Source organism: Amphichorda felina (assembly GCF_050947745.1).
Source record: "Amphichorda felina strain 45539 chromosome Unknown scaffold_7, whole genome shotgun sequence".
NCBI classification, from domain to species: Eukaryota; Fungi; Ascomycota; class Sordariomycetes; order Hypocreales; family Bionectriaceae; genus Amphichorda; species Amphichorda felina.
Window position 1 is genome coordinate 1,129,150 of NW_028145043.1, and position 27,821 is coordinate 1,156,970.

General features: G+C 55.9%; 10 protein-coding genes across 10 annotated transcripts; 4 read left to right on the top strand and 6 right to left on the bottom strand.

Moving 5' to 3' along the window:
• Positions 1–18: 18 nt before the first annotated feature.
• ACO1O0_007154 (uncharacterized protein) lies at positions 19–1,266 on the bottom strand (the record flags this gene model as incomplete). Its single annotated transcript, XM_083196528.1, has 1 exon — positions 19–1,266. One exon carries the CDS (start codon positions 1,264–1,266, stop codon positions 19–21), a length of 1,248 nt encoding a protein of 415 aa, XP_083047736.1.
• Positions 1,267–1,815: 549 nt separating this feature from the next.
• On the bottom strand, positions 1,816–2,638 carry SOD2_2 (superoxide dismutase sodB; the record flags this gene model as incomplete). The annotated part of the gene is made up of 3 exons (XM_083196529.1): positions 1,816–2,115; positions 2,171–2,436; positions 2,509–2,638. The coding sequence occupies 3 exons, from the start codon at positions 2,636–2,638 to the stop codon at positions 1,816–1,818; spliced, it is 696 nt and encodes a 231-aa protein (XP_083047737.1).
• A 1,069-nt stretch (positions 2,639–3,707) lies between these two features.
• PSF3 (DNA replication protein PSF3) lies at positions 3,708–4,305 on the top strand (the record flags this gene model as incomplete). Its single annotated transcript, XM_083196530.1, has 2 exons — positions 3,708–3,749; positions 3,805–4,305. 2 exons carry the CDS (start codon positions 3,708–3,710, stop codon positions 4,303–4,305), a joined length of 543 nt encoding a protein of 180 aa, XP_083047738.1.
• Positions 4,306–4,814: 509 nt separating this feature from the next.
• On the top strand, positions 4,815–6,100 carry XAN1 (TauD/TfdA family dioxygenase; the record flags this gene model as incomplete). Its single annotated transcript, XM_083196531.1, has 2 exons — positions 4,815–4,914; positions 5,070–6,100. 2 exons carry the CDS (start codon positions 4,815–4,817, stop codon positions 6,098–6,100), a joined length of 1,131 nt encoding a protein of 376 aa, XP_083047739.1.
• A 1,219-nt stretch (positions 6,101–7,319) lies between these two features.
• Positions 7,320–8,900, bottom strand: ACO1O0_007158 (uncharacterized protein; the record flags this gene model as incomplete). The annotated part of the gene is made up of 1 exon (XM_083196532.1): positions 7,320–8,900. The coding sequence occupies one exon, from the start codon at positions 8,898–8,900 to the stop codon at positions 7,320–7,322; it is 1,581 nt and encodes a 526-aa protein (XP_083047740.1).
• Positions 8,901–12,586: 3,686 nt separating this feature from the next.
• On the top strand, positions 12,587–14,119 carry YOS9 (glucosidase II beta subunit-like protein-domain-containing protein; the record flags this gene model as incomplete). Its single annotated transcript, XM_083196533.1, has 2 exons — positions 12,587–12,685; positions 12,743–14,119. The coding sequence occupies 2 exons, from the start codon at positions 12,587–12,589 to the stop codon at positions 14,117–14,119; spliced, it is 1,476 nt and encodes a 491-aa protein (XP_083047741.1).
• Positions 14,120–14,341: 222 nt separating this feature from the next.
• On the bottom strand, positions 14,342–15,460 carry ACO1O0_007160 (uncharacterized protein; the record flags this gene model as incomplete). Its single annotated transcript, XM_083196534.1, has 1 exon — positions 14,342–15,460. One exon carries the CDS (start codon positions 15,458–15,460, stop codon positions 14,342–14,344), a length of 1,119 nt encoding a protein of 372 aa, XP_083047742.1.
• A 1,908-nt stretch (positions 15,461–17,368) lies between these two features.
• Positions 17,369–20,229, top strand: ACO1O0_007161 (uncharacterized protein; the record flags this gene model as incomplete). The annotated part of the gene is made up of 2 exons (XM_083196535.1): positions 17,369–17,875; positions 17,929–20,229. 2 exons carry the CDS (start codon positions 17,369–17,371, stop codon positions 20,227–20,229), a joined length of 2,808 nt encoding a protein of 935 aa, XP_083047743.1.
• A 481-nt stretch (positions 20,230–20,710) lies between these two features.
• On the bottom strand, positions 20,711–21,088 carry ACO1O0_007162 (RlpA-like double-psi beta-barrel-protein domain-containing protein-containing protein; the record flags this gene model as incomplete). Its single annotated transcript, XM_083196536.1, has 1 exon — positions 20,711–21,088. One exon carries the CDS (start codon positions 21,086–21,088, stop codon positions 20,711–20,713), a length of 378 nt encoding a protein of 125 aa, XP_083047744.1.
• Positions 21,089–22,730: 1,642 nt separating this feature from the next.
• ACO1O0_007163 (uncharacterized protein) lies at positions 22,731–23,260 on the bottom strand (the record flags this gene model as incomplete). Its single annotated transcript, XM_083196537.1, has 3 exons — positions 22,731–22,846; positions 22,903–22,991; positions 23,052–23,260. The coding sequence occupies 3 exons, from the start codon at positions 23,258–23,260 to the stop codon at positions 22,731–22,733; spliced, it is 414 nt and encodes a 137-aa protein (XP_083047745.1).
• Positions 23,261–27,821: the final 4,561 nt, after the last annotated feature.

Sequence of the window (27,821 nt, forward strand, 5' to 3'; positions counted from 1 at the left end):
GCTTCAAGCAACTCTGGTTTATCCCCAACTAGGATCACACAGCATGTCCCAGTACCAAGCCGTGTAGGTCATCCGCGTTTTGTCCTTGCACTTGTCCCATAGTTCCTTGGGTAGTTGGTCCCCTATTAGTTTTCCGTCCCATATAAGTGGTTTCGGGACCGTGGGGTCTGCCTTCGGTCTCTGCTTGGCCGCAAATTCGTCGTACTTGGTGAGTGTGTAGTCGCGAAGCTCCGCGTGAGACATGTTCCAGAGTCTGTCGACCAGATCGAGGCCGCAACTCGTCTGCCACCGACAGTAGCCGTCTTCCATGTCGAGTGCCCGCCGGGCAAATACGAATACTCGAAACTCAACTCGGCGAGAGTCATCATCATGTTCGACAGTGGCGCCTATCAATTCCTTGGGCAATTCAGCCTCAGGCCGAAGGGCGAAGGGCACGGTCTCAAAGGAGTACGAGAGGCCCAACCCTCGCGCGACCGAGTTGAGGAGAACTTTGTGGTGGGTGAAGACGAGACGTGAGGCTGCAGCCATGGCCCAGAACTCCCAGCCCCAGTTGATTCTAGTGACATGGTAAGCACGAGGCCCGCTGAGTCGCCCAGCTTCTGTGCAGTGCTTACGCTCCCAGAGACGCAGGTCAGCGTCCATGACAGCGTCGCCGAGGAAGAAGGTGTGGCAGCACGAGTCGAAGCGGACCAGCGCACGCCGAATTGTCCCCTTCAGGTGGCAGCAATAGACTGCCTTGTCTGTCTTGGCGCACCTACATGTTTCATCCTGCATAGAAGCCCAAGGATGAGATCTGGTGATGCAGAAGGAGATGGAGCGGGAGCCGAAACCCTCGACCTGAGCCCCCCATTCGAAAAGCTTGAGTAGAAATCGAGGCTGCTTCCACCGGAATGGGGCTGTCTTCATCTCTTCCCTTACTGTTGCGAACATGATGTCTTGGATGTAGGGAGCGACGGCCTGGGGGAGATCTTCCGGATGGTCCATGTATTGGTCGCAGCGCAAGCGGATAGAGACGATACCCATTGCTCTGATGATATCCGAACCAGGAGTTCGGAATCCAATGCCCCAGTTCTGGGGCATTTTTGATCTCAGGTATGCAAAAGCCAGCAAGCGTTCCTTGCCCTTGGTTGCCCCCATGGCACGTCTGAGATTCGGGGAGGCACGGAGGAGGTTCAAGGCGTCCTCGGGGTCGCAAGCGTCTGTGATGAGTATGTGAATCTCCACTGGGAGAGCCTCAAACCTGTTTCTCTGGTCAAGGTGCCCCATGGTGGTGGATGTGTTCGTGATCTTCGGCGTTGAGCTCGGGTGAGGAATTTCCTAGATTACATATATATAAGTAGGTAGTAGTTAATGACGGAACAGCCTGATACGAGTCGTACCAAATATAAATCCGTGGACTGTTGTAGCTACTTACAAGGGCGACCGCCGTTTTTGGAGATAATGGAAGGTGCCAGACAGGCTTTCGACAGAGCATAGATTCCTTCCTGAGTAGCCAAAATCTTGCAGGCTGGAAAGGATCTCAATACCTTTTAGAGACCATATCTATCCTTTTTAAATCGTCTCCAAAAACGGGGTTGCTCGCGTAAGTAGTTTTTAACCATCGAGCAAACAGCAGAGTAGGGGGGGTTCCCATCGGTCTCCAATACGTCAATACCACGATACAGGAATACCCTTGAACGATGCTCCTGGTTTCCGTGCTGATCAAGGCGGGCCCGTCAATTATTTTCGATTCAGACCAGTCTAGACAATAGTACAACAACAACACAGCAGCATGCTAAACATTTGCTACCAGATCACACAAAATCTCCCTCTCCCTTACTTCTCGAAACGCTTGGCGACGGTGCCCCAGTTGATGACGTCCCAGATGGCACTGAAGTACTCGGCCTTGCGGTTCTCGTACTGCAGGTAGTAGGCGTGCTCCCAGGCGTCAATGCCCATGAGGGGCTCGAAGTTGCCGGTGACGGGGTCCTGGTTGGCGCGGGTGACGAGGCCGAGGGTGCCCGAGGTCTTGTCCTTGACGAGCCACGCCCAGCCGGAGCCCTGGATGCCGGCGAGGGCAGTGTTGGCCTGCTTCTTCAGGTTCTCGAAGGAGCCAAAGTCCTCGTTGATGGCAGTCTGTGTGTGTGAGCTTGAAGGGTCCTTTTCGTTATGTGGAGCAGGGTGCGCCTACCAGCAGCTTGCCCTCGGGCTCACCGCCACCGCCCTTGCCGTTGGGGGCAAGGTTCTCCCAGAAGAGGGAGTGGTTGAGGTGGCCACCGCCGTGGAAGTTGAGCAGCGGCGCCTGGGCAGCGGCAGCGGAGCTGTCACCCTTGGCCTTGGCCTCGGCGATGGCCTCGACGGCCGAGTTGAAGCCGTTGACGTAGGTCTGGTGGTGCTTGGAGTGGTGAAGCTCCATGATCTTGCCCGAGATGTAGGGCTCGAGCGCGCCATAGTCGTCTGTTTACGGGGAGAGCACACATCCAGGTCAGCTCGGTAGCTCGGATCGAGGGAGAGGCAGCGAGAGCTTACAAGAGAGATCAGGCAGAGTAGCCTTGCCGCGGACAAAGGTGGTGCTGGCCATGGCGGCAGCGGGCTTGGCGACGCTGGCGCGGAGGCCGGCGCGCAGGGCGGGAGTCGTTCGGAGGAGCGTGGAGGCCATGGTGACAATTTGGCGATGCTAGACGGAGGGACGCGGTGATTAGCCGAGGAGATTGACACAGCGCAGAATAGACAGGAGAGGTCAATTGCAGGAGTGGAATGAAAGGAAAAGAATTCAAGTTCACGGAGGACCGGCAACGGGGAGAAGAGCTTACCAAAGTGTGGGCGCTGGTGGAGTTGGAGGTTGCAGGTTGCAGAATTCGGATGATGTCAACAGAGTCGCAGATGGAGAATCATGGAGCTCGGATAGCCGAGCTCGGGCTTAGCTGAGCTCACCTTTTCGTCATCGTCCCTCACTTACCCTGCACTGGGCCTCTAGACAACCTCGAATTTACGAGAATTGCACATGAACCCCATGCAATTCGGATGGTTTCCGATCGATAAATATTTTCACGGAATCCGCCTTGGGTAGTAAACAAGGGTGAACGCCAGAGTCTAGCCTCATCATGCTCATCTTCTCCGCCACACAGTCCAACCCTGCCATGTCTCCTTAAATTGATTGTTTGCTCCAACTCCCGTCTGACTTGTGTGCTTTCAGTTGTTACCCAGCTTGATTCACGTGAGTATTTCAACTCTCATCGAGGGTCGTGGTCTCCGACGCCACCTTGACGAAAAAATACATTTCATATTGATTATTAGTGACTCGGATGGAATAAATTAGATTTCTCATCGTCTAGGCTTTTACTACCCGCTGCAAATCGAATTCGAGAATATGGGGGACGGACAGAAACGAAGAGCGAAAGAGAACCCCCTTCCGATCTCAGAGTTATTGTGGTCTGCACTTGCATGATACGCTTACATGTGCCCGTCGGCGCAGATATCTTGACCTCTCATTTTTCTTTTGCCCGAAGCACTCAAAGACGTCCTTGTTGGCGATGGTGAGGAAATGGTTGGTGAGAAAGTTGCCCTGGAAGAATTGAAGGTGGGCTCTAGATGGATGACATGGCCATTAACGCGATTGGCCCGTCGCTGGAGCGTGCCAGACGCGTTAATGGAGGGGCAACGCGCACCCTCCAAGTTGCAACCTCACAAACCATAGCCGGCCTGCATCCAGAAGATGACGGCTCAGCATGTCCTACTACGATGTTGACGCTATCCTGACCGACGGGGAGGTCTGTCTGCCCTCAAACCCAACCCCGCGGTGAACCCACGCTGACGCCTGCGCAGAAAGTCCCCTGCACCTTCGAGCTCGACGTCCCCTACCTCGGCCACCTCGACAACAACAGCAGCGGCCTCAAGCCGGGCACCGCCCTCAGCCTGCCCCTGTGGCTCGCCGAGATGCTGGCCCTCGCCTCCGCCGGCGAGGACTCCAAGGCCCCGCTGACACTCAACCTGCCGCCCTGCCTGTCCGACACCGTCATGGCCGCCCTGCGCGCCGACCCGCGCGCCGTGCCCCTGCGCGACCAGAGCGTCCACATGTACGGCGTGGGCGTGCGCATGCTGGACCTGTTTGACGAGCGCGAGCTGGGCGCCGTGCTGCGCAGGACCTTTGTGGTGCGCGCCGCTGACGTGGGGCTGCATGCCCGCAAGGCCGACGAGGGCGGCATTGGCGGGCAGCAGGAGGAGTTTCTGAGGGGCCTGGAGGAGTGGGAGAGGAGACTGTTCAGGAGGGCACACGAAGGTGTCAAGGGAACCAAGGAGTGGGCGGACAAGGTCAAAAAGATGTGATGGGCGCGAGGGGAACACAGCGGCGATTGCCACAGCCGCTGGCTAGGATGGAGCCATCCATCCACATTGACGACACCACTATCACGATATCACGACCGGTTGGAAGGCAGATAATAATTGCCGAGGGGAACACTGAGGGAACGACCCCATGCGACGGTCGGAGCAAGCCGAATGCCCACGTTGGTTGGCCATCGCCCATGGTAGATGCACTATCAACATGACGATTTCTCAGCGATTTTGGTCATCCCACGTCGAGAAAGAACGCGAATCCACTGCGAGTGGGCCAGATGTGGAATTGTGGGCGCTGATAAGAGGTGTTGGCAGTCGGCGTCCTCCGAACTGGAGCCCCCACTTGACATGCCGCATCTCCGTACCCCAAATACCGGTATAAGAAGGTCGGCAATCCTCATACACCATCTCATCTCCTCTTGAAACCTGTAGCGAAACGAACTTCACACAAAATACCACTTTTTTTTTTCATCGCGACTTGCACGTACTCATTTGAAGCCATGTCTTCCCAAATCAAAGTCGAGCCGATCTCTGCCCCGGAGGGCTCGGAGATCAACTTCGGAGCCACCGTCACCAACGTTGACGTTGAGAATCTGACTGGTAAGAAATGATTGTATTGACGTATATTCCGTAAGACCATGTTGAAGCTTCAACCAAGTAATGGGAGACCACCCGTGAAATCGGTAACCTCCTGGTAAGACTCGCCCTGTCAGTATGAACCTCTGGACAGCATTGCTGACTCTGGCGTTTCGCAGATGCGGACTTTGACGTCCTCCGTGATGCCCTCTTCACGCACCAAGTGCTCGTTCTCAAGGACCAGAGCCATGCCTCCCCACGCGCCCAGTACGCCCTCACCCAGCGCTTCGACCCGTCGGCCGCAGCCGCCTACGGCCACGGCAAGACCATCGACGCCAAGCGCTCCGTCCTGCACCCTGACCTCAAGACCATCCCGCACCAGCCGCAGGTTCAGGTCATTGGCAACGGCTTCGTGCCCTCGTACGAGGGCCTTGAGAACTTCCGCTTGCGCCACCCTCACCACCGGACCTTCCACGACACGGTGATCCCGGACGCCGACGACCTCGCCTTCACCCGCTTCTACCGCTGGCACATTGACGCCGCGCTGTACGGCCTCGCCCCGCCCGTTGCCACTACCCTCCTCGCCGTCAAGGTTCCCGGGGGCCGCAAGCAGACCATCCGCTACGACGACGGCTCTGGAGACGAGATGGTCGTGCCGCTGGGCACCACCGCCTTTGTCAACGGCGAGACTACCTACGACATCCTCTCGGACGAGGACAAGGCCCTGGCGCGCACCACCAGCGTCGAGTACGCGCCCCACCCGTATATCTGGATGTCGCCCGCCAAGTCGCGCCCCACGGGCCTGGGCCTCGTCTCGCAGGGCCTGGAGCTGCCGGACTCGGACCTCCCGCCCATCGACGGGGCCGCCGTGCAGGTCTTGCCCATGTGCTGGCGCAACCCGGCGACGGGCCGCCTGGCGCTGCAGATCCACCCGTCGGCGGTGCGCCGGCTGCACATGGCCGACGGGACCGTCGTGGACGACCTGGATGAGGTGCGCGAGGTCGTGTACCGCCTGCAGCGCCCGGGGATTGCCCCGCGCAGGGTGTACGCGCACGACTGGCAGGAGGGCGACCTGGTCATCTTTCACAACAGGGGCGTGCTGCACTCGGTCGTTGGGGCGTTTGCTGAGGACGAGGTCCGGCTATTTAGGCAGTGCAATATTGCGGGCAGTGAGCTGCCTGTTGGGCCCCAGGTTGCAGCGGCGGCCTGAGGGTTTATTCAGAGCTAGATTACAGTAATGATTTCAATGCCGTCTTTCTCGAGCTTGTTTTATATCAGCATGGGTTGCTATTGTCATGTGTCTTTGTTCTCGATGGTGGAGCATTCAAGTTAGAGGTTCTCCACGTGCTGTCCGTCGCTTACCCATCTGGCTATCAATACGCAAGGCAAGGATGGCCTCCTTGAATCTTCCAACATGTGAAGAAAATGATGAGTAAAAGATGCAGGCATTTTGCACTTCAACATCATTTTGAAGAGAGCTCAAGGGTATATGATTGTATAAACAACACTGGGAACAAGTCCCAGGGTACATGTACATGTATTGCTGGCATAAAGCCAGCCAACACTAATAGCACACAGAAGACATTATATGCCATGCCGCCCACGGCTATGGTCTGAAAGAAAGCATGGCCCTTGGCCAGAAACACACAAGAACGCCCACTCTGAAGCCAGGCTCACCATGAGCGGCTTGTTCCTTTCCCATGCCCAAAAAACAAAACACCGACCATAAACACCTGATCCCCGATAGAGAACAATCCCACTGACGCCGTTCCCCATATACCCAATCATGAGCGATTGCCGCTATCCCAGCCAGACCTCATAAAAGTCGTCTCCCCGTCTATATATGTAACTCTTTGACCAGTCATCCAAATGTCCAGGCCCATGTTGTTGGCAGACGCAGTGACCGCAGCGGGTGCGACTCCGGCTGCGGAGCTGCGAACTGCGTGTATTAAAACGTGTGCTCGCCGTAACCCGACGGCGGTGCGGTAAGGATATTATTCTTTTGACACACAGTGTCGTTGGTGTAAACGTATCACCCACCTTCCCCGAGCCAGAATGATGTAAAATAAAAGTGTTCAGTGCGAGAGAGCAGTGAAGTATCGGTCTGAAAGAAAAAAGAAAAAGAAGGAGAGCAAAAAAAGAAATGCGATACAGGCTTGGTGCGAATCGGTAGCTAAGGACGCAGGAAGAAGCCGTTGATGACTTTGTAGGGGAACATCCTTCTGCGCCCTCTTGCCACTAGTCCTGGCTGTCCAAGAACTTTTTTTTTTAATGAAGTTTGTGTTTTTCTTGTTTCGTAACAGCACCTCGCTAGAGTGGTGAGTGGATATTGCGGTGAATATTCAGTCGAACATCCCGACATTCGTGAGCAAAGTCCAAGTACGGGGAAGCTGGTCGCGGCCAGACATCTAGTCCACGCCGGTAAGGCATTACCCCTGGAACATCGTCGTCGACTCGAAAAAGTCAAAGTTATGTGGCGCGAATGCGGTTGACGGAGGAGGCCCCCACATGGGGGAGCTGTCCTCGTTCAAGGGATATCCGATGAAGTCGGACATGCCCGGGGGGGCTTGGGCAGATTGGATCAAGCCACTAGGCATGGTACTGGCCTCGTCGAAACTGTCGACGTCTCCAAAGGAGACTATCCCAGTGTCGACGGACAGTTCCCCAGGGGCATCCGTACCGACATCGACCATCTCCTCTTCGATCTCCTCGGTTTCAGCAGCATGAGCGCTGGTCTGATCGTCACGAACAACCCGCTCCTCGAACCACACCTTGAGATCGTCCATGGCAGGCCAGTGACCACCGGCGCTACCGCCCCGTTTCTCATCGCTTGAACCTTTGGCCCCCTTGCCACGCCCAGTCTTGGGCTTGAAATGCCAGCGCCGCAAGTGCGCAGCCGCATTGTAGTAAGCTCCATAGAGCTTGCCGTTAATGCAGCTCTTGCACTGGATCAAGGGAACCTTGGGCTGAAGGGTCGAGATGAGCCCGACCGACGCTGGGTCACGGCAGATGTATTTGGTGACCGAGGAGCTGTGCTTAGCATTGACGTGCCTCGTGAGCTCGTGCTCGCCACGAAACTCGGGACGGTCTATGCATAAGTCGCAGTGGACCTTGGGTTGCTTTCGACGCGTGTAGGTGGGCTTGGTGACTGCGACCTTGTTTTTCTTGGAGGGAGCCGGTGGGCTGTCGCCGCTAGGCTCCGCCGCCTTAGGTCTAATCTCGGCCTTGCTGTTGCGGATAACCTGCTCACTTCGCTCTCGGACGCGCCTAGCGAGGTTGGAGCCTGTGGAGCGAGCGCTGGAGGTGCTTGTGTTGGAGGCGGATCTCTCCATCGAGGCGGACCCGATGGGCGGGAAGAGCATGGTGCTGTCAAAGGTCGACATGGAATACTCTTGTGAAGGAAAGGTGGCACCGCACCCAAGGACATCCTGAGCACTACCGGGCTGCTTCTGGTCGGTTGGGCTCATGCTGGGGAACATGGTTGATTGAGAATCCGTCCAAAACGATTGAGTGTCTGAGAACATGGACTGGGAGGACAGTGAGTTGACCATTGGGGCACTCATGGGCCAGCCACCGTTGGCGTTGTCGAAGGAGCTGTTCTGGCGCGTCATCGGACTTGTCTCGTGAGCGGACGACCCCGAGTACATCGAGGGGCAAGCCGATGGCTTATGGGCCTGGTACATGTCTGTCGTAGAGAGGTTCATCCTAGTCGAGGCCAAGTACGAGCGTTCGTCTGGGCTGTTGTTGGCAATGTAGTCACCCGGATCTATACCCACACCCACCAAGGGGCCGTGCTCATAAACGCTGGCGAGCGAGGGTCCTGACATGCCAGTAGGAGATCTCTTGGTCAAGTCATCTCTCGATGGATACGACTGGTGGGGCGACAAGCTCGTGATCGAGACGACAGGCCCATTCTGAACGAGATGGGTTGAGTGTGATCGGTTGCCGATGGGTCTTGGGTACTGCTGGGAGTAGGCTCTTGTTTGACGTTTTACCGGCTGAGGTGTCATGTCGCTGCCGACTTGGTAGCCATGTCCTGAGGTTGACTTGCTCCTTGTGAGCGCATGTGCGAGCTGATGGGTAGACGATGGGAAGGCTCCCGCATGATGTGTCTGAGCGAAAGACCCCGGAGACAGGTAGACGTTGTGAGGGTCATCCTGTTGTAGGTGGTGTTCGGACGATTGTCTTCGACTACTATTGAGCCCTTGATCCATGTTGTAGAGGGGATATTGGGTCCAATATGGACTCGGGTGTATCGTTGGCACCAGGGACAGACCGAATAGATGAAGCCTTGGATGAAAGTATGAGGGGCGAAGAAGAATGAGGCGGGAGTTGAAAGTGATAGATAAAGGCAAGGCGCTGTCTCAAGGCTAGGTTCGGGTGGAACGACGGGAAGGAAGAAGGATTCAAAGACGAGAGGGTGCAACAAAGCTAGCAGAGCCGAGACAGGATGGGATGACGGGGTTAATAATGAAGGCGCCCAGGCGCCAGATGTGTCGAGGGTAGCGCTGGGCAGGATTGGCAGGCAGGCCAGTCGTTGACTCGTTGCGGGACTTGGGCGGGCGAGGCTTTCAATGCTCTCCACTGAGCCAAGGAGAGGAGGCCCACTTGCCTGCAGGTGGAGGTGTCGGAGGTGGACGACTCCAGATTGATGTCCGTGGACAATGATGATGCCTGTTGGCGCTGTGGTGGTCCTGGTGGGAGCTGGAGGATCAGCACAACTGGTTTAGCTGCACAGGTGCGCAGCTGCACAGCCGGTGTGGGCTCACCACCCACCACTCGTACAGTACTAGTACAGTGTCTGCACGGTATTAGCTGCCCACACAGGCACACTGGGGTGCTTACCTCAGGGGGTGCGGGTGGGCGCGGGTGGGTGCGGGTGGCCTGGCCCGGGCCCTACCAGTGTCCACCACCGGGCACCTAGTGGATGTTGTTCAGCGCCATCACGGTGGCCATCAAGCCCGTTTCAGCGCCCCCCCAGTTGCCCCCCAGGCCGTTTGGACGCCCGGTGCGCGCCCACATAAGCCATTGCAGTCTGCAGTCCTAGCGCTGGGGAGCTGACTCCGGCCAATCAGGCACCGCCCCCGCGCTCAGCTGGAGTATCCACCGCTCTTGATGCGTTGTCACTTGTCAACGCCCGACTTCTTTGCATCAAACGACATCAACATGGACACACCGCACGGCACGGCATAAGGTGATGGGTCACCTCTGGCCTTCTCCTCCCACGCGGGACATCAGGACTATTGACGTCTCTTTCCACGCCGACTACTCTGTGATATTAGTATTGTGCTCGTACTTGTACGAGTAGTGGGAGCTGTTGTTGGTCCTTCACACCATGCAATGATAGTCCTTGCACTGTTTTGCCCCGAAATGCTCAATCACATACATACGAAACATCCGCGGCAACGGGCCAGCAGGCCATGTACACGCGTCAAGCAATACGAGTAGTAATTCAGGTATGAATAGGGTATATGTGTCCGTATTTGAGCCTCCTGCCTCTACGCATTGGGAAAGGCTCTTTTCCACGTCGCACTCCCGCCTGTCGTGTGGCATAACGCCATGCACTCAAAAACGGATTGAACGGGAGACTTAAATTGATAGACAGGCACACTTGTGCTTTTCCTAGATCGTGTCCAGTGGTTAGGTGGCTATAAGACGCAAGAGGCTATGGTAGGACACCTTGTATCCATGCCTTGATATGTCTTTGTAAATACGTACTTTGAATTATGCGTCCTCCAGTATTTGTAAATATTGGTGCTATTAAAATAGTACTGGCAATGTAAATGAAGCTGGTGCCCTGAGACATCACCAATAGCCACTTCCCGAATAGGATACCGAAAATTACAGATCACACCTCTGACGTCGCGGAGAATCAATACATGGGTATCTTGATCGTCCGTCCCATGTCGCTGACTGGCAGGATTAACAGGCACGCTCTCGAGTTCTTTCAGGGATCTGGAAAAGCAATTTGAATCAAGAGAGAGACTTCTCTCGAACTCAAACCCTCAGACATGTTCTCCAGGGACCAACAAGGGGTCCTTCACGGCTTCGGCAATCAGGAATCACCACGTTCATCTCAGCCGTCGGTTGCTAACTGTCGCTAACCAACTGACCGACGATCAACCCCAGGTGCGCCCACCTCCCACAACTGGGAAGAAACGACCGGCGCTTGTCAGCACAGCCTCCTGCCAACACCGTACGAGTATACGTACAACACACCGCGAATCCTCGTGGGTAACAGTACCAGAGTTGTCGTCGTTTGCTGCCTCCGTGAGACGTGAGCAGTAAGCAGGCTGCGCGGCGCTAGACTCCAAATGATACCGGCAACCAGTCTTCATTTGCTCTTTTGTCCCTCAGTGCAGGCTGTCATGTTTCGCGCATCAGGCCTTCGAGGTGCAGGCAGCCAGGTGACCACGGCTATTGGCTGTTGGTGCTCGACCGGAGTGAGGCGGCGCCCCACCAACACGCACCTTTCCCCTACCAACACGATGGAATCCTGAGGGCCCTTCATAAAAAATGGCCACAGTTCAGATTGACTCGAGGTCCACTCCGATGAGACCTCGGTGTCCGTGAAGTTCTTAGCTTCCGAGCTCTTCAAGAACTATGTCCGGATACGGATATTGCTGTCCATAATACTTCGTCCGTACTCGTACTTATCCATACCGACACTTGTGCCAGAGGATGTCGACCCGCCCGGCAATGCATGTCTCGCGCTCTCCCGCAAGTTTCGGAATAGTGGCGTGTGGAAGCTCAGAAAGCAATGCCGAATATTGTGCCCAAAGGGTGAACATGATTTCCAGACAGACACAACCAGGCTGCCCCAAATCCCCCGTGCCCTGTGGGTGGCAGTGTGTGGCACGGGACGACCATTTGTGTGGCTTCCTTCTGGAGCGATGATCGTGTCGGGGCACCGGGGGATACGATCCGTGCTCGTGTGTTTACAGGGTTATGCGTGCCCAATGGCACCCTCCTTTGCGGTGCCTCTCGACCGCATAATATCGCCCAAGCTCGCATCACACCGAACAGCCCAGCGATGCCTGACCGCCGCCGGTTCGGACAACCGCCGCGATGGTCTTTTGGCTCCGTTGAGAATGCTCCCCCCCCGATCCAATGCAGCCTGGTGGTCGGGCTCCCAGCCGGGCGAACTTGGATGCAAGCTTTTGGAAGAGGAGAGTATGCCCAGATGACCGTGCAGTCAGGCTCGTCCACTGAAAGCGAGACCTTGGCTGGGGAGGAAGGTACGAGGATGTGTGTGTGCTACCTACTGCGGTGTGCCTTGTCGAGTTTGTCTCGGTGACAATGCACCATGACCTCAGTTAAAGCCAATTTCAAAAGCAATGCTACTGGACGAGAAAATTTCTCTCGCGCGGAATCTCAGGAGAAATCTCATCCACGTGTGGCTTAGGTGTTTCGCAGTAGACGCCCTTAGGTCTGTGAGCTGTACTCGCACTCGAACGGATAGGTAGAGATGGAGGGAAGGCTCTGGTGCGTCACCCATTCGGCATTCGCTGCTCTCCACCGGTAAAACGTCGGCCGTGTCTGTGGCCTCTTGACACAGTGACCTCAACCGCCGCGGGGCCAAGCTCTCAAGTCAAACCCAACCAGGAAGCCCATCTAATATCCATCTTCGACAGGCTGTTGATATTTGTATTTGGCGGTACACCTCTATGGGAGCGCGCCTAAAGTATCCGGCACCATGCGCCGTCTAAACTTGGCCCTCCTAGCAGCGCTGCAGCTGAGTGGTGCTCGCGCTCGAAGCTTCAACGTCCACGAGGACCTCTTGGCCTTTCCGCAGGTATACAGCCCCATCAGATCCGCCCCGCGTATCTTATGGCTGACGTATATATAACAGTTTGACATCGTATTTTCCAATGACTGGATATTCGAGAAAGATGCCCAATCGCTGATCAATGGCGACACTCCTCAATCGACCTACACATCAGAACTGTCGCGCGCGACCACCGACGATGGCCAGGATCCAGGCGCCAGCGACGCCCCTGATGGCACAAGAAAGGAATACAAAGTTATGAAGCTATCTTCGAAGGATTATCTCTGCACAATACCCGTATTAGAACCCCCAAGCCCCGAGAACAAGACCGCAAACGAGCTGGCCGAGCAGGAGGAAGCTAGGGAGACTGTTCGAGCCACCGCCAAGGGGTGGGAGCTGCTCGGCGAGCTTGAGGGACGGTGCCTATATTTCGGATCTGGGTGGTGGACGTACAAGTTCTGCAAGAACCGCGAAATTGTCCAGTTCCACGCCGCGGCCGTCTCGGCGCCTGGTCAACCCCCGCGGAGGGATCCGTCGACGGCTGAGTATGTCTTGGGCGCGGTCCCTGCCATCCCCATGATGTCTTCGCACAACCAACAGCGGAACTCCGACACGAAGCCGCTCCCGGCCGAGGTACAATACAAGGGCGAACAGCGCTATCTGCTGCAACGGCTGGAGGGCGGGACAATCTGCGATCTGACGGGGCGGGAACGCACCATAGAGGTGCAGTACCATTGCGTGCCGGGGCTCAAAGAGCCGAGAATAGCTTGGATCAAGGAAGTCACCATCTGCGCTTACCTCATGGTGGTCAATATGCCAACGCTCTGCGAAGACGCTGCTTTCTTGCCCCCCAAGGAAACCAAAGCCAACCCCATCAAATGTCAGCTTGTAGTTGGCAATGATGTGACTCCGCCTCTCATTGAAGAGAAGGAGTCAGAGTCTCAGAAGGTGTTCACTGATGTGGGAGAGGTCGAATCCCAGAACGTGGCTAGCGATAAGGGTGTGGGCGAACAGCCACCGCTCAAGGCTTCTGAAACTAAGCAGCAGGTAGTTGGCGGTGTTGTTGTTGGAGCTAGGAATTTCCTGTCCAGCGGCGATGAGGACGGCAAACCCCCAATAAAGCTAACTACGCCAAATGCATACGCTCCCAACACCCTTGGCGACGAGGATCTCGGAGAGCTGATTGCACGGGCAGCGAGCAAGGCTAAAGGCGGTAAGATTGAAATCCTGGGCATTCAAGAGCTCGAAGAAATGGATATCGACCCTCAGGTGCTTGCAGAGTTGAGAGAAGAAGTCGAGCGCCTTGCCGGAGAACAAGGCTGGCGCATCGAGGTCGTGGAGCTCCCCAACGAGGACAGGGAAATCAGGGGATATGTTGATGAGGAGGAGAAGGAGGAAGGCGACTCGAAAGAGAAACCCCAAGAGGGCAGCGAGGAGAAGTTCTACAAGGATGAGCTGTAGCATGAATCGGGGACATGATTTTGTAGTATTGCATGATAGCGTTTTGATTTGGAAATGGAAACGGGCCGATCTATCTACGCGCATCGGTGCTCTTAGTTCTATCTGCGGACTTGGTATACTGCCTTTTAAAAGACTCATCTAGGCGTCTAATTCTATACCAATCTCACCCTTTCCCCCAGATGTAGGGCCTGACTGGATATGCTTCATGTTGATGCACTCCATCTAGCCCGACTGTTCTTGGAGGTGGACACGTGTAGTATTGCTCTCTTCGTCTCTTCCCTGCATTTCTCGCTGCAACTCAGCTTCGGCCACCACCTCGATAAAGGGAAGCAAAAGCTCCGGCTCTGTGAGACCAGTGACGGAGAAGTACTGCGCTCCCTCTTGCATCTGCCCTTTCACGAGGTGAACAAGTACCATGTTCCCGCTCTGGTCAAAGGCCATATCCCGGACATCAAAAGGCCCCAGGTCCAGACCCGCCTGATAGGTTCTCCGGACGATATCGCTGCACTGATTGATCCAGACATCCGAGTTCTCTTCCGTTGCGCCATGCAGCATGACGTTTAGGAAGTTTTGCCAGCGGATCCCGCGCCATTCCTTCAAAAGCCCCTTGACGTGACCTTGATTATTGACGACAATGCCTCGGAGGAGTAGTATCCCCAGTTCGTCGCATGAGAGACCGGCGGATTCAATCTTCAAGTACTGGTCGACCTCACTCTCCATGTCCTCGATGGTGCGTTCCACATAGATTCCAGACTCGTCTCTCTCGAAGAGGATAGGCTGGTAAAAGTACGAAGTGTCCCCCAAAGTCACCCGGACAGGGGAGAAGTCGTTGGCGCACTGATTCCGGGTCTCATGAAAGCCTAGTTCGTCAGGGGGGATCTCGACCTGTCCAAGGTTAAAAATGGGAAAGGGGGAGTCTGTCGCCCAGGACAGAGGAAGCTCCAAGAGCTCGTCGCTGCGACTGTACGAGAAACCTTGGAAAATAGGATGCTCATTCCGGTAGAAGAAGAAACAATTCACCACAGCATGGGCTTGGATGTCGGCCAGAGTCAACCGGCTATTGTCGCCTCGCGGCGCAGGCGGAGAAAAGTCAAAATAGAACCGATCGATGTAGAAACGAATAAGTGATCTCACGCGGACCTTGTTCTTCTCCTTATCAACTCTGCGAAGTGTTTCCGTGTATATACTACGGTAGTGGCGGAGGCTGTTTGGGGAGTCAACAAAGTGGTCTGGCGACATTCGGAAAACGACGTGATAACGTGGGACCTCGACGCAGGCATACAGGGCATCGTACTTCCGGAGTACGCCCACATCAGTCACGACAAAGGGGTTGGTAGTCATCCTGGATAGTGTGTTGCGGAGGGTGTCTTGACAGTTCCAACTATGGCCTTTACGAATCCTGTCTCGTATTTATCGCTGGCTCTTTATATGCACAGAACAATTACGTACCTTGGAATTCCCGAGGTGCAATTCCCTTAAGTTCTTTGGTAGAACAAGAGGAAGCTATCAGGAGAAGTGAGTTCATGGTTGCGCAGACAAAGAGCAGGAGTCTTTGACTGCTGTCAAAGATGTCGCTGATGCTCCACACGAGTGGCTTCCACGCTGCCGGTTGCCAGACGCCAAAAACCACAAAAACGGGATCTAAAGCTGGTCGCGTGGTCGCCTCCGGATCAGTGGCGCACGCGACGGACCGGAGCGCCAGGCTAATAGAGGATTCTCCTCTAGACAAGGACAAGCCCATTGTTTCAAGCGGGAACAGCGCGATTGATGGGGCCTATTCTGGCCCCCACTGAAAGCCTGGAGGTCTGGAACCACTGGATTTCGATGTTGGATACGGTTCAGGGACCATTGTGAAGCGAATCGTGATTGCCCAGTGCTGTTGGATGGCGGTCTTCCCTCGTTTGGCTCCTCTGGAGGCTCCGGGGCGAATCAGCAAGCTCATCACGCTGAGCCGCGACGCTCGTTGGCTCTGGATGTGACGAAATGGTGCCTCCGGTGACGGGGCTGCATCCGGGCACGGGGGCACCCTGCCATGTCCCTAGTGTGTCCCTGTTGTCCGCCGTCGTGGAAGCTCAAATGATTGGGCTGCTGGTGTGCTGGAGATGCTTGTGGAGAACGCTAGATCAGGGGCATTTCCCCTTTCGCATTGACCGGTGGCCTGGCCTGGTCCTCATGGCAGTCCCTCCTGTTAGTGAAATGACGCTGGTGCTCCCAGGTTGAAGCTACCTCGGGCACTTGGGCTTGAATCCAATGCCACCCGCACTGCCAAATCCTCGACTCCTTCCAAACTTTTGATGTGTGCGCGGGCAAAGATCTCTGAGAGCCTATTCCATTTTCCGCCTATTCGGTGCCTGGAGCTGCAAGAATGAGACATGCTCCAACCGGATCTGTTCGTCACGAACTGTATTCAGAGCACAGACGCAACGTCGTTCCTAACAGGAGTGACGCCGCGCACTCACTTCTCCCCTGCACGCTCACAGCAGGCACGCTACTGCACAGGCTATAACTCCCTGCCGCCGGCTGTCAGCTCAGCCCCCCACAGAGAAGCAAATTGACGATCCAACCATCAACCAATCTTGACGCGAAGCTCTCGCTCCCTCTCTTCTCCCAACGGTCTTCCAACGGTCTCACCCGGAATCTTCTGGAGCCTTGGTGGCCCTCGTCCTCTACGAGTACCTTGCATTCCCCAAGGCCAACTAGTACGGCGTGACAAGCTTCCATTGTCCGTCTAATCGCCCTTCCTTGCTCGTTTGCCGTCATCGCACCGTGTCGGCTCCAGAGGTCCACCACTACCGACTTCTCCAGAATTGAACCGCAGGTCCGGGTCGAGCATCACTGGCCGCCGTTTTTGGCGTAAGGAGGGGAACTCCGACGAATCTCCAGGCCAACTGGGCTTTGTCATACCAGAAGGGAAGTCCTGCGTCTTGAATACCGTCTCTCCTCCCACTCCATTCGCCGACTAGAGGGCCCTTTGAGACATCCCAATTCCACCCCTTAACCACCGACCACTGGTACGCACTGTTGGCACCCAACCAGCCGGTGACCTACTTGTATCAACTTCCCCTCTGCTACCATCTTGCTCTCGGCAACGTCAGACCTCGGCGTGGATGCCATATCAGGAATCATCGCGATAAGAGCCCGTCGCCATGTTGTCGAAGTCCGATCAATTACTCTCCGCCGCTTGATATCTCGAGCCTCCTTTGTCAAGCTGCGAACGCGAACAAGAAACGCCTCAACTCTCTGCCTAATATGGAGGGGCACCCGACTCAGACTCGGGAGAGATCCCGACCTCCCTACCCGCGCACCGCCTCCCGATCCTCGAGTACAAGGATAACTTCCCAGAGCTCCAACTCGTTGACTTCCCACATCAGCTCCTCCCCTAAGCTCCAGAGCGCCCACCCTGCATACCGATTGCACCATGCCTCCTCCATCAAGCCATCACCTTCGCCCAGGCCGGCATCAAGGCCGACATCACGGCTATCCAGAAATGGCAGCATCGAGTCCGGGAGACAGACGCCCGCGTCATCCTTCCTACAAGAAAAGCTGCAGAGGGAGCGCCAGGTCGAGAGCCAAAAGTACGCTGCCCCGGCGTCCATGCCAAGATCAAACAGCGACATGAGCGCATCGTTTGAGCTTGGGAACGCCAGCTCGAGATCGCCCACCAAGCGCATCATGCTTGATGCCAACCGTCCCCAATCCACCAGCGGCGTGGATCCTTCTCACAAGAAGGGACTCGCTCTAAAGGAAATGGAAAAGGTAAAATCACCCTCCATTTTACGTATAATACCGTTTTGCTGACATGAGCCTAGGTTGTTTCCGGCCTCCACAAGCAGAACTTTGACCTCAAGCTAGAACTATACCACCGGCGAGAGCGACAGACCATGCTGGAGGAACGATTGGAAAAGCTGGAGTCTGAAAAGGCCCAGCAGGACGCAATGAACACGAAACTCCTGGAAGAAATGGAGAAGCGTGACAGGGCAATCGAGGAAGCCGTTGGAATGATCGTCATGCTCGAGGCCAGTGTTGCCGATTTGACAAAGGAGCGGGACATGGTGCGCCAGGTTGAAGCACAAGGCTTTTACAGTCCCCCCTTATACCAGCCGAGAATTGAGGAGGCTCCTCCGGAGGTCAACAGCGGCATGGAGGAGGTCAACAACGCCAATGTTGCTCAGCTGGATAATGAAGCCAACAGCCTCAACCACATGCCAAGCTTTGTATCCGACCGCAGCGAGAAAACGGAGACGTTACGAAACGTGTATCTCGGAACGAGAGGCAGTGTTATCAGCTTGTCCCGCATGGCACAAGGATCGTCGGATGTGGACAATGGGCATTTCAATGGAATGTCCAGCCCGGCTCTGAGCGTCCTGAGCGAGAGCTCGTTTGTTAGCATCTACGGGCAGAAGGGACAAATGAGTACGGGCTCTCCCAGAGGCGGCGGGCCTCTGCCACAGGACAGAACCCCCAGCAAACCTGCTCGAGACAACGCGAATGCTTATTCTGCCCACAAGGCCGAAGCGCCTAGCCCAGCTCCGAAGCCGAACTCATTCTCGCGCAAATCTGGGCAGTTCCAGCCGATAGCGAGCATCATTGAGGGATCGCCGCTGCAGCGCATCGAGAGGATGGACTCCGCATACTCACAGCGGAGGGAAACTCCACGACCCACAAGCTCTGGAAAGAGTCTGAGTCTATCAGAGTCGAGTCAACTGTCCAAGTCGTCCGGCCGCAAAGCGATGAGGGAGGAGAAGCGGGAGTCGCTGCGCAAGGTCGTGACGGATTCCCCTGGTGGGGTGAGCCTGAACGACCAGGCACTGCCTCCAACGCCTGACACAATTGCCTCGTCAACGCTTCGTCGCTTTAAGAATTCGAACGATACCTTGGGTCGCCGTCATGACGGAGTCGAGGGGCGATCCGAAGATAGCCTGCCGCAGGTCAGCAAAAGCAACGAGAAACTGTCAGAGCCACTGCCGATTGTTCCGATGGAAGCAAAGGCGCGTCCCATGCAAACCACAAAGGAATCCAAGGTTCCAAGCAGCACTCCACATCGCGGTCCGCAACCACCACAGCGGCCACGATCTGCCGGCGAGTCAACCGCTTCGCATAGAAAGGGGTCCACTTGGGATAGCGATGACGACTCTGATACGGACTCGCTCCAGTCTAGCCTCGACATTTGGCTACGAGCAGGCTCCAAGTCTCCTCCGAATGGCAGGGCATCCCCGGACCTGTTCGGCTTCCCAACCAACACAGCTAATGGAAGCTGGTCTATGAAGGCCATGTTTAGACCTCAAGGCGCGCAGTCGGGAGGAGCTAGCGTCAACCCCGACAGTGACCAGATGCACGACCTTTTCTCCGCTCAACAGGCACTGTTCGGTAACGGAGGGCCGCCCCCTACTCCAAACCGACGGTCGAGTCTCAACGCACAGACGGGTCCAAATGGCCAGCCTGGTCCAGACGCAACCCCCGTCAAAGCGGCAGAGCCTCCGGCCAACGTTGAAAACAAGAAGCCTCAACGCCGCCGCCAACGTCACTTTCGGAGGAACAGCGACGACGCTCAGATGAGAGCGAACATGAAGACACCCGTTCCAGGGCAGCTCGCTCAGCCTCCACCACAGCCGTCAAATGGTGAGCAGAAGCGCAACCATTACCCCCCTATCACCGGCCACCATGGCGCTCGCGCCAGTCTTGGGCGGCTTTTCCGCCGTTCTCTGGGTGGCACCCCATTGAGTGACGCCGGCGCTGGCGCTCCGTCAAACGCTGAGTCTGTGGGTGCGGATTCGCCCAAGAACGCCCAGCAGCCTGGAGCTCCCACATGGGTCAATCGGAGCAGCGCCTTTGATGTAGACAGGACGGGAGCAACCCCGCCGCCTATCCTGCGCAATCGCCAGGGACGCGGTAGGAGCCTCTCGGAGGTAGAGGGACACGGGGTGCCCACCGCTGGCATGGACGGTGCACTTGTGGCCCCAACAACTGGTGTCGCTAACCAGACGAACGAGCCGTCTCGCTCCGCACAGGGGCAGGTTGAGAGTAACCCCGCTGCAGGTTCAGCGACGGGTGCGAGGAGAAAGTGGCTCCCGGCCTTTGGACGTTCGAGCGGGTCAAAGAAGAGTGGTTAGGCAGTCCACCGCCCGCACTGGTAAACGCAATGTATTATTTGTAACACGGATGACAGAAAAACAAGGGCCCATCGAACAGCTGATGGCTACGCGTGTATTCTAGCGGTGGCTTTTTTTTAATCTATCTATTGGGTTCGGAGCTGAGGCATCATCAGGTTGGTTATTGGGTATGGGCGTTGGGCCGGACATACATAGCATAGATTGCATGAATCACTTCACGGCGCAGGAAAAGCGTTTGATCAACCTGCCGTTTGCTTGCAAAGTGCTTACTGAAACATTCGGGGAGTAAGGCCAGTTTGGATTTCTCGCCCTGATGGCGGTGTCTGTCTACATGCAGGTAGGGTCGGGTCCATTAACCACCAAGTGTCTTGCCAGCGTGAGTTCCAACCTGACCACCCCTCCCCTTTTCCTTCACCCCCATCTCCCCTCCTCATCACGTCCCCCAAGCCCATGCCCTCGGAGCGTGAAGCCCGCCAGGCAGTTAGGCCCAGCCCCAGCGGCCCTCCGTGCGGCCGATGCCCAGGTCGCCAATGGCCTGCTTAAACGCAGCAGGGGAGAGGTCAAGGTCGTCGCGGGCACAGCCAGCGCACCTGTCGACAACGGTGACGACAACCTCGCCTCTGCTTCCCTGCACCTTGATCTTTTTCCCGCAAAGATTCTGCTGGTCGTAGCGGGAGGCCGAGACCGCCACGATCAACTCCCCCGGCCCGTTGGTCTGGCCACATGCGCCGAGGCCCGGCTCATAATAAGTCATTTCACCCCGGGCGGCGAGATTGGCGACTTCGGGTGCGGGGGCGCCGAGCGCAAAGCTCGAGGCAAGAGCGGTAGCAGTGATCTGGAACATCGTCTTGAACATCATCTTGGCGATGAGGTGTACTTCCGGTAGTTTTATCGTGCGGTTGTATTATGTTGTCGCTGTGCTAGGTGTTAGCTTCGGGGGCTCTGGTGGTGAGGTTTTCTTGGAGATGTTTACCGTGCAAAGATGGCAGGTTTAAGGCTCTTGTAGTAGTCTTTGGTGTCTCTCTGTTTTTGTGGTCTGTGTGGTTAGTAGGAAAGGAGTTGGGAGAGTGCTCAAAGGTAGGGAAGCTTTTATACATGGCCCCAGGAAGAGGCATGGAGTCACAGATCCTGCTTCAAGTAAGGGACATGATGTGGGATATGCCTCGTTGGTCTGACACCACTGGCACTGATGCAGTGTATTCTCACTGTCTGACTCCTGAGGAGGAGGTGAATAGGTCCTGAATGGTAGATACTCTGTAGCCCCTCAGCCCTTCTTAGCCTTTGCGTTTCCGTAACCATGCTCGTCCAAGGTACGCCGGGGGACGGACCAGATGAAGGCGTCTGCAGAGTGAAGCTCTGAGGCTCGATTTCAAACAATGACTGTGCGTGCTTGCCAAGTCTCTGGGGGGCTACACTTGAGGTGTATAGTTGAGGTGCTCCCCCGCTCGAAACTGGCCAACAGTTTGAACATGGACCTATGAGGCCCCAGCTCTAGAGGTTTAACTTGACGCACAGAGCACCCTGGGGAAATATGAGCTACACTGTAAGAACCATGTTGCGTCAACGGAGCGCCTGTCCTACAAAACATATTACATACTGGGAGAGTGGAGACATGTCTGTTGAAGCCATGGTCAACTTGGAGCACCGCACCTTGCCGCGCAAGCGAATCCGAAGTCGGCGAAACCTCATGGTTTGCAGTTGTTTCACCGAAAGACTGTTGAATCTGTGTCTTTTATTACTAAGGATGGAGATACACTCATGTCTTGGGAGTGCGTGGCGTGCCGCGGTAAGACTACAGATTGTATCAGACTATCTGGCCCACTGTCTCGCTAGGGGCTTTGGCTAGGTGTGGTTAGCACCCAAGGCTATTTTACAATAGTACTAATACTTATCAAGGTGCCTAGCTTTTTTCCCCCAAAAAAAAAAAAAAAAAAAAAAAAAAAAAGTCCTATACTCGGTTTTTGGTGACAGAGTTATGGCTACTGTTCTAGGGGCAACTAGGCGACGGGCTCAACCATTCGTCTCGGGTAACAGGGAAACAAAAGATCTAGTCCCATCTTGTGAGGATAACTCACCGGTACCTTGCTCTGTTCCGTGGAGTTGACGAGAGACAAACGTACGTCCACACAACCACATTTACATTCCGTTGGACCCCATCCCTTGCGTAAAAAAAGCCAGTCACTCGGTATTACATGCAGCCAAGACGCAGAGGACAAAGGAACTGGTATTTGATAAGGGCCACCCCGCTGCGGGGGTTTCGCCCATGATGCTATGTATGTATATGTTCGTTGGAGGTATCGTATCATTGCGACGTGCAAAAGTCATGAATAATATGTAGAACGAAGTGACCCAGTCAAGGGCTCCTCATAGTTGGTGTGAACGACGAGTCGGACCAAGCTTGGACTGGCCAAGTTCCACCCCGTCGTCGTCGTCGTCATTGACGACATGTCAAGTCGAGTGCTTTTCTTTTCCACTGTTGGACACGGCACAGGTTGGGTAGTTTAGGAGGTACCCTCGCAGGCGACAAAGTTGTTGCCGTCGGCGCCAGTGTGAGTGATGGAGCCGGCCAGGAGGCAGCCGTCCTCGGTGATGACAACGCGGTCAGCGCCGGGGGAGCCTGGGCAAGTCAGAGCTATGAACAGACCGGTCCATCGAGGGGGAACATGTACTCACCGCCATCGTAGACGCCATCAGACACCATGGGGAACTCCTGGAAGGGACCGTCCAGGCCCTTGAACTCGAAGCCCTCGTAGTTGTTGTAGCTGGACAAGAGGTCAGCAACTTGTAAAAGACGGTAGAGAGGGGGTTTTAAGGGAACTCACGTGTGAGGGTAGTCGTTGACGTCGGTGCCCTCCTGGAAGTGGGTGCAGGCAGCCTCCATGGCCTCGGAGACCTGCTCGGCCGTGTAGGTCACATCGCCGCAGACAGCCGTCTCGTTGCGGACGCCGAACTGACGGGCAACATGAGGCGCGGCGCTGGCGGCCCCAGAGAAGCCCAGGACCATGGCGGCGACGGCGGCGGTGAACTGCATTTTGGCTGGTGGGTTTGTGGTGGTGATGTGGGTTTTGTCGAGGAGGGCGATGAAGGGGGGAAGAGGGTCTCGAGGGGTCGAGCAGGAGGCGTCGGGAGGGCGCCTCTTATAGATGGCATGGTCATAAGGCCGGTGTGGAGGAGGATCAACAACCTCAGAAACACAAGACCCAGACAAAGGTTCCCGCTTGGTGGTGAGAGCTCCCGAGACGAGCAAGCTGACCGACGATTTGGCCCAGGCAATGTCGCGCATCTGCCTCCCCATCTCCACCATGCGGCGACTCCCGGCCTGCCGTTGGAGGCTCTGACGGCGATTGACAGCGAGTGATGGCGAGTGAGGGTGCCTTATCAGGGCCATGTGAGGCAGGACGGCCACGGGTCCTGGAGGCCATCATTGAATGCGGAAGGTCGTGGTGCGATGCCTCTCGCTGACTCGCTGGAGCTGGTCAAGGCCCCCGTCGCGATCGGCACTGGTGCTGTGTCTCCGCCTGTGGCGGCTGGAAGTGCCGGACGAGCAAGTTGCGGATTTTCTGGTGGCTGTCCGATGGGCAATCAAGTACGGAGCGGGCTGAGATCATTTGCTGGAGATCCGGGGATGCTGATCCTGTTTGCTATTTCTCAGATTCGCCGTCAAATTAATTCATGTTCGGGTCGCCGGAGCATCGCCGGTCGCCTCTTGGTCGGTCCCGTCTCTTTGACCGCCGCGATGGCGCCGCGATAGTACCGTGATGGAGCAAGTCGAAACACTCCCCCATGCTGCACTTGCCTATCTGCGAAACCAGCTGCGTCCAGCGATATGGAAAGGCCAGCTCGAGAGCAGCTCAGACAGCCCAGCACAGAGACCAGAGGAGGGGGGCGGGCTCTTGGCCACGCTTTCACAGCTTCCAGAACAGACAGCGATTGTCGATCACTGCAGAGCTACGGAGAAGCCAGTGTGACATGATTGGCGATTCTCGCTCTGGGACGCACACCGTCTTCTCGAGTCGCCCACTCGCGAAGCAGTCTGCGGTCGCATCAATGCTTATTCTTGATACAGATCGCTTTGGGAGGCCGCTGCCATCTGTCGGACCTGGCCGATGGCGCTCCATGTGCCATGAGACATGGTCAAGACACTGTTTGGAGTGCCATTGAGTCCTCTGGTAGTGCCCGTGCTGGGTCGGAAATAGAGACGGTGCAGAGTCCTCGCAAATAGGATGAGTGGGGTGAGTCGTATACTATGTATATATATATATATATATATATATATATATTCCTGGGCAGAGCAGCTTGCCATGAAATTGCCATTCGACCGCATTTACACCCATTTATCCGCCTGCGACTAAGTGCTGTTTACGCGCAATCCTAGCTGTGACCCCAGAAGCCAGAAGACAAGCTTGCTCCAGAGCAAAAGTCGCCGGCTGTCCAAACTCGACAGCAGCAGCGCCAAACGCAGTCATTGTCCAGATCTGGTCTACGGAGGCTCGCATTCTTATCCGCAGCCACGCCACGGGCTCCGACTCACTCCACATATCCCTCCTGGGCAACGCCAGCATCGGCGCCGAGCCCCCAAGTCGGTCCGGCCCCACATCCCCGGTCTGTCCGGTGCCTGTCACTTGCACTTGTGTCTTGGTCGTTTCTTGGCTATTGTCAGGCCCACTGCCTTGTACGCGTAGCAAAACTGGTGGTGCTAGTCCAATTATACGAGTGCTCTCCGAGGACGGAGTAGACGTCGCTCCAAGCTTTTACATAACACCCATGGAGCTTTCCGGTAATAAAATTAGCAAACCTAAACTGAGCTCACCTCGCCCGAGCAATATGCGCCATGAGACGACCACCAAATGGCAAAGCGCCACCAGCTTTCAGTTTCTGCAAGACTGTGTTCTTAGTCACGATGCGCCACCAAAGGGATACGCAAAGCTGCACGATTACATCCCACGGATTATTAAGCGAAACGGACTTGGATAGCTGTAATATAACAAAGGTTATATCTTGTACGAGGCCTGTGATGACGCTGTCTGCGAGGCCTGCCTCTGATACCGCGGATTGCGACAGTGGCCATTGGACTCTGCCGTTGATGCCTCTGGATGCGAGGCCCCTCCGGGGGCTCCTGGCCGGAGAGGCCATCCTCGCTCCGCTCGTCCTTCCGCCACGATGGCATCATATTTCCCATGTAAGAGCTTGGATACAAATCTCCTCTAGCTGGTCGCCGACCAGAACACCTCGAATAGACCAATCGCAGATCAGATCAGAAAACGTTGCTCTCATTGAAATAGGCAAAGCTGAAAGCTATGCCTCGCCACTTTTCAAGTTGCCTCAACGTAAGGTGGGTGGGTACTTCTTGGGAAGCAGATTTACCTGATGAATACAGGCACGTGCAAACCCGAAAGGTTTATGAACCAACTACTAATGGTTCTACCGGCAATCTACGGAGTTCGTGACTGGTATTCCCTCATTAGAGAATAACATTAGGGGCGTACCTATTCGTGAAAGCCATCTTATATCATTGAGCCGAGGCACTCTCTCAAGTTGCCTGGATATGGGTTGGGTGGGTGACTTGCAACGCACATATCAACGTAGATGACAATGGTGCTGCGCGGGACTTTGTATGATCGACAACTATAGTATTATGCCAAAAGCACTCAAGTGCTATTGCTGCACAACTCGGTGAAATAACCGGCCGGGCGAGACATATGCTGCCATGCCATGTAACACAAGTTCGTACTAATACGTCTGCCGCGTCTCATCTCAGCACCTCGGGCGACAGATCCAATCAAACCCACATCTGGGGCGTCCCGACCCGATGGCTTGGGGAATTCATCTATCGCAATGTCGTTTCGCACAGTCTCTGTTTCAGGGCACACAAGACCCTGGGTGTGCGCGCAGGTGTCCATCAAGCATGATTGCTGCTCGATGCATGCAGGAGCATTTTCCATCGGCTCGGACACGGTGGTGCAAATCATTTTTCAGATGCCCGTGGCCGCATCTGAAGATCCAGGGGGGACCTTGGTTGTGTATTAGAAGCCATTAATATTGTCATGTATAAAGATGCACTGTTGGCACTTGTTGGGCATGCGGATTGTCGGCATGATGCTGGTACATGCAGCTGAGGCGGTGCGCGAGCGTGTACCATGTGCAATAGCCATTAGCCAACAACACACCATGTCAGACTTCTCCCCAGACAGTCAGACCATCAAAGGCCATCATCGTGTCAGACGAGGCGGCGCATCGGGCGCGGGCGAGAGGAACCGTCCGTGTTCGCACGTACGAGTATTCGTACACGAAGCACTGCAATCCGTATCCGTAGACCGGTAGCCACGGCATGCCAAGTGCAAGCCAGGTGCAAGCCTGGTGCAAGCCAGGTGCATGCCCAGGTGCAAGCCACAGAGGTCCAGGGGGCAACATCCCCGTCAGAGCATCCGGGCCAATAATGGCAACGTGGCTGCTGATGCGAAAATGTCCGACGGAGGCACATAATATTGTTTTTTTTTGGGGGGGGGGGTTTCGTTTTGCCTATCCCCATCTCGAAATTGTCGCGACATTGATTGTGGGCGGCGAGCCCAACTCGCGCGCAACTTGAGGTGCTGTGTTACCCACTGCACTGTAGGAAGAGCGCTGTGGAGGGACCCTGAGCAGCGCCTAGTTACTCGAGTTGGTAAGCATGTGGAGGCAGCACACAACCTTTATCACAAGCTTATCTTTTACCTTAATTAAGGTTGGCGCTGGAGGCCACCAGTCCAGACTCGAGAGAAATCCACAGCCCAGCGAACCCACCTCCCCAGTTCCCCTCTCCTCCCCCATCTTTGCCCCAGATTCTGATCTGATTTCCCCTCAACAACAGTGGAGTCGCTTCGAGAAGGCCGTGGTGCTATAGGGAACGAACCTGGATCTCTGGATCTCAGCGGCAACTCGGCTATCAGGCAGTGGCAGAGACCCTTTCATCCGAGAATGGGCTGAGGGCTTCGGCTCTGCAACGCGCCTCGACGCCACGCCCTGAGGAGGCGCTGGGCGAGGCGGCCACGCGCCCTTGGGCCAGGGTCAGCGGCACAGCAGCTCGCGATTGGCGGGAATCCATACCCAACGCAGCCAGGATGCATGACGAGCAGCGTTGCATTGCATGAGAGGGACGCGCACGGGCCTGCGAGCCTGCGAGGTACCTCGCTGAGCTGCCTTCCCCCTCAGGTTTTCCTGCCCGCGTCGCACACAATAATACTTGCCCACGGCAAATTAATCAGGATACATAGTCCGCCCAGTCCCAAAGTGTCCATCTTCCGGTTGACCGAGGCGGCGAACCCAGCCTGCCCCAGCAGGTGCCCAGTCTGCTAGGCACTGGGTGGAGGCTCCTCCTCGCACTACTGATCTCTTCCCCAGCGGGGGCGATGAGACGGAGACCTGGGGGAATGGGGAAATCCGTAAAGCAAGATCTGGAGATGGACTGACAGATGGAGCCATCTCTCGCCCAGAGATCAGGTCCACCTGCGGTTGCCAAAAGATACGTTGTATTCACGAGCAGCCTCGGTGGGTTCAGGGAGCCCGCCGGAAGCTCTCTCTCTCTGTTGGAGGTCTCACGCCCTCATTCCGAGCCC